Source organism: Fistularia commersonii, chromosome 11 (assembly GCF_037954325.1).
Source record: "Fistularia commersonii isolate RoL2024-O1a breed Wild chromosome 11, RoL_Fcom_v1.0, whole genome shotgun sequence".
NCBI lineage: Eukaryota > Metazoa > Chordata > Actinopteri > Syngnathiformes > Fistulariidae > Fistularia > Fistularia commersonii.
In genome coordinates, this window is record NC_141294.1 from 18676944 (window position 1) to 18688567 (window position 11624).

Below are 11624 nucleotides of genomic sequence, written 5' to 3' on the forward strand. Positions count from 1 at the left end.
CACGAAAAAAATAATTGTAATTAAGCAATAATAGAGTTTAAACGTGAGCAAAAGAAACCGTAAAAAATCACCAAAAAACAAATATTTAAAAATAAAATAAAAATGTGCGTCGGTTCGCTTTTGGAATTAAACTGCATCTAATTTGAGCAGGTCGCAAAGACTTCTGGGAAAAGTAGTCTCCGGTGTGCACATTTGTCAAAGTTACCGCTTCGGTGGGCCCTTAATAATCAAGCAAGTTGATTTCTTGTTTGATGCCAACTAATACGATGATGCCGGTATTTTTTTACGACAAAAGGAGAGAGATCAATGTAACAGTTTATCTATTGTTTTTATATTTGCTGACAGCAGAAGCCAATCAACTGATTGTGAATCAGGGATGTCTGTGTGTAAGGGGATTGACAACATTTTTGAATTGTCATTTTAAGTATTATAATTCATATATTTATGCATGCAGATACACACACACACACACACACACACACACACACACACACACACACACGCACATATGTATATATATATATATATACATAAAACTTCTTATTTGATCCTTTGTGTCCTTGCTGCAGGTAACACTCTGAATCTTATATTATTACTCAGTCATTCATTGCATATGTACCTCTCAGGCTATAGTGACCCTGCAGTTCTACAGTTCTTGAATTTTGGGAGGAACCCGGAGAACATGGAGAAAACCCAGACAGGAGAACATGTAGTCTCAGCATGAACCTATTCAATCTCCAGATTTAAACCAGGAACCTTGTGAGCCACCAAACAAACAATACCATATATAGTTTAAATGTGATGTAGATACAGCTGAACAATAGCGCCACTAAAATAGTGGCTCAGGTTTCAGATGAACTTGGACAAGGAATTCTATTTAACTTTTTTTTAAAGGAAAAGACAAAAAAAAGGATGTACATGAAACCATTGTGCACATTCTGCAGTATTTATTTCACCAAGGCACATGATATTTTCACATTGAGGCCAATCAGTGTGTGGAAGAGGCATCTCGATGTTATAATAATTTAAAACACGACGCTTGAGTGTAAATAAGAATAAAAACAGTATAAAAAGTTATATTTAAAATAAAATAAAAGACAGGAGACTTGCTCCCGTGCCAAAAAAATAAAATAAATAGTTCCACCAAGTTACTTAAATAAATAGTCAATACTGTAACAAATACTAGAATAGGAATGAACAAAAAAAATTATAGAGATAAAATTTGATGATCTAGCGAGTAAAATCTACACAATATTGTAGAAAACAACTCATTACACGCACGCACCCACACACACATACATACATCTGGAAAAGGCACTGTGTACAACATATTACATTCATGTACATTTATGTACATCTGTACAGAATATAGTGTCACAATACATAGTATTTTAAGGCTTTGGGTGTTCAGATTAAATAAGGAAATAAAAAGGATGTCTCTTATTTCCCAAGCCAGGCGTTCAAAGTCAGCCGTCCCATTCGCGCCCCCAGTCCAACCTCCCAAAAAAGGCTAATCCCCATCAATCTGTGCAAAGAATTCAGTCAGGGTCCATCAGTGCTCAGCAAAGTCAGACGACATTACCACAACATCGGCCGAACGCGCAACAAACATAATATTTCTGTCTCGGGTTAAATAAAAAAAAAAAAAAAAAAAAAAAAAAAAAAAGATGACAACGTGTAAACCCTCAGTCGGTTTACTCACGAACATGGGGGGTTTGGGGTAATCATACTTAAATTAAAAATTGCAACCAAAAAAAAAAAAACAACAACAAGATTTTAAATAAATGTAAATCGAATCTGTGAATCTTAAAAAAAAGAATAAATCTGGAGTCACAAAATAATTTTTCGTCATAAATACACATTTTTTTATATTGATATTTGTTTTCTTCAGTTCCTCCAATTCACACTTGAAGTTAGTATTTTTTACAGTGTAAAACGTGTCTCACAAGTAAACAGTGAGGTGGGCAGGGTTTCATTTTTTATAGTGTACATAAAAATAAACCTGGGCTTTTATTGTGAAATGGACTGATTAAAAATAACATCACTGTTTTACTGTAACGGTGTGTCATGGTCTTTTATTTTTAAAGGGGGATGAAACAAAAATTCAATCTTTTTTTTTTTGAGATATAGATGTTTTGTTATTCAAAGTGATTACATTTTGGGGGAAAATAAAATTTAGGAAAGAAGAGCAAGGAAAAGTAGGTTTTCTTCAAAAATTATTTTGGAAAATAACAACTATTGTTTTAAAAAGGAGTCAAAGAAAAATCATCTTAAATAGAAAATGGAAAACAAATTGAAATAAAAATAAAAAATCACTGATACTATTTCCAAATACATTTTTATATTTATTTATGGTATATCTTATTCATGATATTAAAATAATAATTGCCAATATTACTTCAAAATGTTTATTTGTTAAATAATTAATTGATAATATTGAAAATAATAATATTTCAAACAATATGAATAAATAAATATTTATGTCCTTTTGACAATAGTGAAAATAAAAGTAATGGTCTCTATATAGATTATATTATTGATAATTAGAAATATAATTAACTATGATCATTTCACAAAAAGTAATAATTGCTACATAGATTATATTAATAATTGATATTTTTATTTTACAAATGTAATATAGAAAACACAATATTCTTTATAATTTTGATAATTTGTAATAATGATGACAATTTTTATTTTTAATTTTTTTAGTAATAATCTATTTATAGATTACAATAGCGAGGATTAGAAGTAATAATGAAAAACAGTTTTCATTTAAATTTTTAAAAGTAAAAATTTTTTAAATGTATTTCAAGACAATCATATTGACGATTAAAAAAAAATAACATTTAGTATTTTTATTTTGATTTTTTTCAAAAAAATAAAATAAAATCCAAATAATAATTAATATATAGATGATACTATTGAGGAATAGGAATAATATTGCCAATGATGGAAAAAAGGGGAAAAAAATATCTCATTTACATGATCAGGCACATGGGTTCGCTTCAACCGAGGTGATCAATCAACGTACTTATTGAACAAATATCAGTAAATGTCAAGGCTTCGATTTTCTTTTTTTTTTTTGTGCGACCGAGATCTTCTGTTTTTGACAGGCACTGTTAGTGGCGCGGGATGTGGAAAGAAACAAAAATAACAAACAAATAAATAAATAAAATCCCCCGAGCATTTGCTACATCCACTGGGAAAACCACCAGCTGGAGAAACACACACACGCACGCACACACACATACACACACACCTTTTTCCAGCCAATTGAAATCAGAGCTATTTTCTTTTTCATTACCAGGAAGTGCTACTGTGTTTCAGTGAGACACGAACAGAGAGACAGAGAAAGGAGGAACATTATGATAAAAATTAGATAATAATATTAATAATAATAACAACAACAATGATATAATGATGATAATAATAAAATAAAATAATAATAATAATAATAATAGCAATAATAATAATAATAATAATAATAATAATATAAATTCACGTGAATAAAAAGATGAGTGACACATGACAACTTCAAATAAATAGAATTAAATAAATTACGGAACAGTCAATAAATAAATAAATAGATAAATAAGATGAGAGAGTGGATTTTTTTTTTTGTTTTTTTTTGTTTTTTTTGCGGTCTGAGCACTGGCCCCATCGTCACGGAGCCTGAAGTATCACTGCCAGGTCATTCGTAACCGTGCCCCGCTACACATACGCACGCACACACACCTCCACCACCACCCCACATTGCTTTTTTTTTTCCTTTTTATAAATATATAGATATGTAATCTGAGGCGGGATTCTCTGCAGCCGCTGCCGTCAGTTTTGGTTTGTTTTTTTTTACCACTCATCATTGCACCGCTGGGATCTTGGGCTTCAGGCTGATGAAGGCCCGGAAGGCCCAGTCGCAGAAGAGCTTGAAGTGCTGCAGGAGCTCATGGCTGGACTGGAGGACGTCAAACTGGTACGGGAGGTGTGGCGGGAGCGAGGGGGTCGCAGGGGTCATGCTGGGTGCGTCCACTCTGTGCATCTGGAGAAGATGGGTTACAAGAAGAGATGTTCAAGGTTGTGACAAAATAAAACTCTGGCCTGGTTAAAATGGTTTTGTTTTTGGTAGTTTCCTTTGTCTATTCACTTGTAATTTGGTGTACAGACTCAAAATTATTAATTATAATTAATTACTTAAAAAGTAAAACAAACGAAGAAATGACCAGAAACTACCAAAAAAAAAAACACAAGATAAAAATGTAAATCAGAAGAAACTAGAAAAAAAAAATCAACATGAAATTTCCCAACAAATTTCAAAATAAAAACAAAATTAAATCAAAATCAAATGAATTATGGAGCATTTCAGAAAGATCTACGGGAAACTAGAAAAAATGTTTGTCATTAAAATGAGTCAATTGATGAATAAATTAGAATAGCTGCAAATGAAAACTGGATTAAATTCTTGAATAAAAAAATTAAATGGATGCAAATGACAGTAGAATGAAAGGCGTCAAGAAAATGTGCAAACTTAAAATAAAATTTAAAAAAAAATATATATATAATTAGATGAATTAGATGAAATGAAATTATAACAGAAATCTATGAAAAAAAGGAAAGTAAAATCTGGAACAAATGATCTTCTTTAGCAGAAAATTAAAAAAAATGCAAACATATAGAAAAAAGTATGACAGTGACCCCAAAAATAATTAGCAAAAACCCATGAATCCCAGATCTCCACTTATGTCATTTTAACTCCTCATGCAAAAGCATCACTTTGCTCACTATTCTAAAGGCTTATTTCTGACCTTCCAGGGAGTGTGTGTGTGTGTGTGTGTGTGTGTGTGTGTGTGTAAGTGCATGTGATAGCGCTCCTACCTGGCGCTGCAGGAGGCTGATGAGTGCCTTCATCTCCTTGATCATCTCAGCCAGCTTGGGCAGCGACGGGGAGTGATGCTTCTTGGACACGCGGTTGAGCCACTCGAAGTGATGCTCGTACAGCTTGAGGTCAGCGTGCAACAATGATAGTGTGGGCTTCAGCTGCGGGACACACACACACACATGAAAGTTAACGGGGGGCGCACTCAGGAGAGGCGGAGCTTGCGGATGACGCAGGTGTCGGCGACAGTTACCTCCAGGGCACTGAGGCTGTTGGCCGATCTGTTGCTCATCTCCGGCAGGGAGCGGAACCTGTGCGGCTCCACGTCGGCGTCGAAGGCATGCTCCTTCTGAGAGAGGAAGAGGGTAAGGGAGAGAGAGAAACAGAGAGGAAGAGAAAGAGGTGAAGAAGAAAAAGAAAAGGTGTCATCAACGGGAACCAATCACATTGCTTAAATATGACATGAGTGAAAAATGATATACAAGAAACACAAGGACATGCAACTCCATCCATCCACGCATCCATCCATCTATCTATCTATCTATCTATCTATCTATCTATCTATCTATCTATCTATCTATCTATCTATCTATCTATCTATCTATCTGTCTATCTATCTATCTGTCTATCTATCTATCTATCTATCTATCTATCTATCTATCCATCTATCCATCCATCCATCCATCCATCCATCCATTAACCGATCTATCCTACTATCTTTCTATCAACGTTCATATCTATCTAGCATCCACCTTTCTATCTATCATCCATGGATCTATCCATCATCTAGCTGTCTATCTACCCACCTACCTATTCATCTATTATCACATAGAGGGTGGCGCGGTGCAGGAAGCAGGGCAATCGAACATTCAAGGTTCGGTTCCCGGCTCCTCCTAGTGTGTCCAAGTGCTTTTGAGCAACACACAATGAATTCACCCATCTATCTATCTATCGATCTATCTATCTATCCACCTTTCTCTCTATCCATCCATCATCTATCGATACCCACTCACTGTATTGTCTTTCCCCCTCTCCCCATCTACCCCTGCCTCACCCGCTCACCCTTTCACTCGTCCTCCCTCCTGCTTTTGCTCGCTCCCCCCTGTCACTCAGCATCCCCCCCCCTCCCTCTCGGGACCGTGGCGCCCTGAAGCCACAGGAAGTCCCTCCAGCAGGAGGAAAGATGGCAACGGCGTCTCCGTCCGCTGACTCAGAACGCCGACAAAAACACAAACACGCACACACACTCTTGGGCTGTTGGGAAACTCCAGGGCGGCTATAAAAAGCCCGGGGGTGACGCAGTGGACGGAGCGGGACATTCACCCACCCCCACCCCTACCCCTGCCCCTGCCCCAGCCCCCGTCCCAGCCCCAGCCAGGAACTCCACCCTCCCCCTGCAGCAACTGGGAACCTTGAAACATGACGTCCACAAGGAAGGTTCAGGGGTTTTTAATGTGTATTTATATATTATATTTATACCATCTGTAAACCGGACACCCAGTATTTGGATGGATGTGTGTCCGTTTGTGTGTGTGTGTGTGTGTGTGTGTGTGTGTGTGTGTGTGTGTGTGTTATTGTCATCACCTCAAGCCCACCCCCACACCCTCAAGATAATAAACATAAATAAAGCCTGGCTGCTTGTTTTACGTATTCATTACGTAATTTAAATCTTCGGTTGTTATTTTGTTCTTTTTTTTATTCTGTTGGCTAATTCCGATTATTCATTTATTCTTCCCAGATAATGCCACAGATAATAAGAGTTATTTTAATAATTTTATCATTATACCAAACCTAATTAATACCTCATTAGGCCTCATTATTGTGATGATGATGATGATTGTTATTATGAGCAGTTGTATAGTAGTAGTTTTAGTGGTTTTCATAGTAGTAGTAGTAGCAGTGTTATAAAACCTAATGTCGAATTATGCCTCATCAATCACCAACTGTGCTTGAGCTATGGGATAATGATGATATAATCATCAACATTATTATTATTATTAGTAGTAGTAGTAGTAGTAGTAGTAGTAGTAATGTAAAATCTAATTCCTGATTAAGCCTCATCAAACACAGCAGGCCGTAGGGGTGGTTTGAAGAATATATCCCCTTTAACCTCCTTATCTTTCTAAACGCAGGACTTTTGTGTACTTGTGTACTTTTGTGTACTTGTACTCTATTACCATACATGACGTAAGTACTCGATCCAGCTGTTTACAGTGGAAGTACTCACTGCGGCCAGCAGAGGGGGCTAAAGAACCCTCCATGCTGCAGATTGTTGTTTTTAATCTCTTATTCCTTTCTTCACCCGCCCCAAAAAACGGTACTTATCAGAAGTGCAATTTGGTGCGGGGCACATGCTCGTGCTCGTGCATGTGATTCGGTAACGAGCGGGAAACGAGCGGATGCGCGTCCTGCGTCATTTCCAGAAAATAACAGCGTCGGGACGATTAGGGCTTCTGCTGCTGTTGTTATTGTTGTTGTTGTTGTGTGTGTGTTTGTCCGGTGCTGCCTTCAAAACCCCTGTGTTGCCTGTGTGTGCGTGCGTGTATCTGCGCGTGCAGGTCGATGAATGGACGCCATTGTGCCCCCCCCCCCCCCCCCCCCGCGTCTTGCGCTCCCGTCCTGATGTTTTGTCTCCCCTCCATCCCTTTCTCCCCACTCCTTCCAGGTGTTTGTTGCGGGTGCGCACACACACACACACACACACACACACACACACACACACACACACACACACACACACACACACACACACACACAATCCCATGCACGCACATCGGTTTGTCATCCACTCTCTCTCTCATCTCTTCATCTCTTGTGGTCTGTGTGTGAGTGTGTGTGTGTGTGTTTTAACTCCCATCTTTTCTCAGCCTTTTAATTCGGCCTCTTTATCCTTTTCTTGCCTCCTTCCATTGTGGAGCATGACCTCACCACCTCACACACACACGCGCGCGCGCACACGTGCACGCACGCACCCACACGCACGTGTTTTTTTTTTCTTCCTGAATGCAAATTCCGGAATGTGATAAATCTCCTCTTATTTTGGTTTTGATTTCTATCGAGTCCACTTTGCTTTGGAAACTTTGAAAAGTTAAAGCGCCAGAAAACAACGGGTCTATTTACAGAAAACCTTCGCGCACGCACGCACGCACACGCCGCAAAAATGCATAAGCGCGGAGGGATGCGTGCAGTCACACAGACACACACTCACACACACACATGCTTACGCAGTGCTGTCGGAAAACTTCTATAGACGCGTCTCTGCCTGTGTGTGTGTGCGCGCGTGCGTGTGCGTGCGCGCCCCCTCCCTTAAAAAGCATCAGTGTCGTTGCTTTTTCTTTCTCGCGGGGACTTTCCGTGGATTCCCGTCTTATTTATCTTTCCGCGCTCCGTCTCCTCTCCCCGCTGGAATTCAAAACAATTTAAATTACAAAAAAAGAGGAAAAATAAAATAAAAATAAAATATATTAAAATAGGAAAGAAAACCTTATAGTAATAATAGTTATGAATAAAATCCACCTTGTTCGTGGCCACCGTATGATACCGTCTGCACATCTGGAACCCAGGTTCGGGCCGTCACGCACACACACACACACACGTACATACACACCATCCCCGCGCGCACACGTAACGCACGATCGAGACTTAGAGAGAGTACGCGGCTATTTTTAACGCCGTTATCCGCCGAGCGAACCGGTTCCTTCGCCCCCCCACTCAAACACACACACCGGGGATTTGCATGATGCAAAGCGGGCGAGATGTCTCGATGATTGCGGCCACGACAGATACGATCCCGTCCCGCGCGCGTGCGTGCCGTGCGTGACGGTTCGAAACCCGCAGACGTGCTGCAATGAAGACAGGAAAAGGTAAAAAGAAAAATAAACAAAAAATCTGGCGTCCCGAGCTGCACTTCCGGTCGTCTGACAGCCGGGGCCCGGACGCGCTCCTGTATAAACATGCGCATGCGCGGCCGCAGGTAAAAGTGTTGACGGTGCGCTTTTCTTTTTCTTCTTTTTTCGGACGACGCCATTTTTATGACACGTCATCACAGGTGTGTGTGTGTGTGTGTGTGTGTGTGTGTGTGTGTGTGTGTGTGTGGTTATTTTTATTATTAATATAATTTTAAAAAAAAAGAAGTTCTGGTTCCGGAAAGGATTGTATTCCAGTTTTTGACTCCCTGACCTTTCCATGTCTCCTCCTCCTCCTCCCCCCACTTTCAAATCTGCGGTTTAATCCTCCTGCTACTGCCACCTGCTGCTGAGTCAGCCCCCCCCCCCCCCCCCTCCATCCACCCCCCCAATCCAAAGTGGATAAAATAAGTGAGATCACCCGGTCAAAATCTGTCTGAGGTTTTTCTTTTCGTTTTTTTCCCCCGTCTCTCTCTCTCTGTCTGTTCTTTTATTTAAACCTCTCCACGGGGGAGGGTGGTGTGTTGGGGGCGAGCTGCTCCAGAAGTTGGTTTTTATTTAAAAAAAATGAAAATAAAGCGGATACCATGCGTGTGCGCATGCGTGGAATCCACACACTGTATCGAGCGAGTGACGTCAGACCACCCCCCCCTCCCCCTCTCAGTTATTCAATTAGCATCGGGCAATTAGCCCCTCATTAGCCTTGAGACTCCTGACCCACCCCCGGGGATAGGGCGGGGGACTTCCACTCACCAGCAGCTCCTGCGTGAGCTTGATGAGGTTCCGGGTCTGGTTGGAGAGCCGGTCCATTTCGCTGGGCCGCCGCGGCGGCGGTACCGGGCTGGCTGAGGCGAACACCGGCAGGTGAGCCAGGAGCAGCGACACAAGCAGGGACGAGGAGGAGTCGAGCAGGACTGCGGAGGCGGAAGATGGATGTCAACAAACTGAATTTCCGGTCACGTGATTTATTCTATTTATTTATTTTTTTTTAATTTAAACATTTGTACATTTTTTCTAGGATAATGAACTGTAAAAAAAAATATTTAAAAAAAGATGGCGTGAGGCCCTCGGATGAATGCGTCCGATTGTCGGCACCTGCGACCGGATACGGTTCGAATTATAAAAGCGCGCGCACGCGCCACGTCGGGCTCCCGAAACAGGGAGCTCATTCATCACCCCCCCCTTTCAACTTCAAACACAAGGTGTGTGTGCGGGGGGGGGATGAAAGGGGGGAGCGGCGGAGCCCGCGAGCGCCCGGTAATTACAGGTGAAGGCGCGAGCTCCTTCACGAGCTTCCCCGTTACCGGGGGCTCGAGACGAGCCCGACCGTCTCCGTCACGTGACACGGAGACGTCCAAAAAAAATAAATAAATAAAATTAAAAACTTTGCAGGAACTCAAGGAAAACACAACAACACAGCGCCTTTTCAAAATAAAAGCCTGATTTAGATGACTTAAATAATAATAATAACAATAATAATAATAACAATAATAATAATAATGATAAAAAAAACACTCGAGAGTGTCGTCACTTACATTTCATATTCGGGTCGGATCCAAAGAGTTTACGTCCGAAAATGAACAAAAAAAAAACAAAAAAAAAAGATCCAGCAAAACTTATAAATAAATTAATAAATAAACTCCGGAAATCGTCACGTGGTCCTCCGGTTCTCCTCCGCGCCCGTTTCGGCCAGGAGGGAGCGGGGAAAGTTGTCAGGAGTCAGGGGAGGGAGGGGGGCCGGTGGAGGGGGGTGGATGAGGAGGAGGTGGGCGGCGGAGCCCGGCTACTAGAAGTGGCAAATAAAAATCAATTAAAAAAAATTAAATTTGAAAAATATAAATAGAATAAAAATTCGTTCCGGTTTGAGCCAAAAGTTTTGAGATGGACCCTTGGAAGTCTGCAGAGGCAGAGAGACAACCGGGACGGTTTGTTGTGAGAGAGAGAGAGGAGAGGAGAGAGTGTGTATGTGTATGTGTGTGTGTGTGTGTGTGTGTGTATGTGTGTGTGAGTGTGTGTGTGTGAGAAAGAGAGAGAGAGAGAGAGAGAGAGATGGAGACAACATGCAAGGGGGAGAGAGAGAGGAGAGAGGAGAGAGAGAGAGAGGGATGCGAGTGCGCCGGGTCCGAATTTTGCACGCAGTGAAGTGTTTAGGCTTGTTTAAAACTTCCTTTATAAAGACGTCGGGCCTATGACACATCGCCGGTGACTCACTTCATTCATAAAAACACGCGCGTACGCGCATGCGCATACGCACACTCGCAAGCGCGTCCTCACGCACTCTCCCTCTCCCCTCCCTCTCTCTCTCTTTCTTTCCTCCTCCCCCCTTTGCGAAACTTGAAAAAAAAATTTGTTCCGTTGTTTTTTTTTTTTCTCTCTTTCTTGTTTTTCTTTTTCCTCCTCTATCACTTTCCTCCCCCCAACCCCCCGCTATCTACCGCACTTCCTCCGCCGCGTCCCGCTACCTGCGCGGCCCTATCTGCCCCCCTCCACCCCTCCACCCCTCCACACCCCCCCCCATCCTCCTATCTTCCCAATCTCTTCCCTCTTATCAACCGCGGCGACGAGAGAAAAAAAAAAAAGAAAGAGAAATAATAGGAGCCCATTGTTTCCGCGCGTATCGGCGCATCTTGCGCGTCCACGCCCCCCCCCCCCACCCCACTCCACTCCACTCCATTCTATCCACCCCCCACGCCACGCCTGTTCACTTCACCTGGCCTCCCTTCTCTTATTCATCACTTTTATTTATTTTATTTTTTTGGGGGTGTGGGGGGTCAAAGTGTCACAGCGGGGGTTCATTGGGGTGAGAGGTCAGACAAGCTGCGCATGCGCACTTAGCGTTTGTTATT

The 11624-nt window shown here is 41.4% G+C and overlaps 1 protein-coding gene across 1 annotated transcript; it reads right to left on the bottom strand.

Annotated features, from left to right (window-relative positions):
• Positions 1 to 858: 858 nt before the first annotated feature.
• il11a (interleukin 11a) lies at positions 859 to 10565 on the bottom strand. Its single transcript, XM_086155692.1, has 5 exons — positions 10314 to 10565; positions 9532 to 9692; positions 5127 to 5222; positions 4873 to 5034; positions 859 to 4039 (listed from the first exon to the last, which is right to left on the bottom strand). Exons 1-5 carry the CDS (start codon positions 10318 to 10320, stop codon positions 3860 to 3862), a joined length of 606 nt encoding a protein of 201 aa, XP_086011818.1. The 5' UTR covers positions 10321 to 10565; the 3' UTR covers positions 859 to 3859.
• Between the last annotated feature and the right edge of the window lie 1059 nt (positions 10566 to 11624).

Excerpts from the sequence above, each read along its gene's own strand:
- il11a (XM_086155692.1), bottom strand. Across the intron at positions 5,223-9,531 it reads AGCTCACGCAGGAGCTGCTG|AAGGAGCATGCCTTCGACGC; the intron begins GTGAGTGGAAGT and ends TTCCTCTCTCAG. Across the intron at positions 4,040-4,872 it reads TCAGCCTCCTGCAGCGCCAG|ATGCACAGAGTGGACGCACC; the intron begins GTAGGAGCGCTA and ends CATCTTCTCCAG.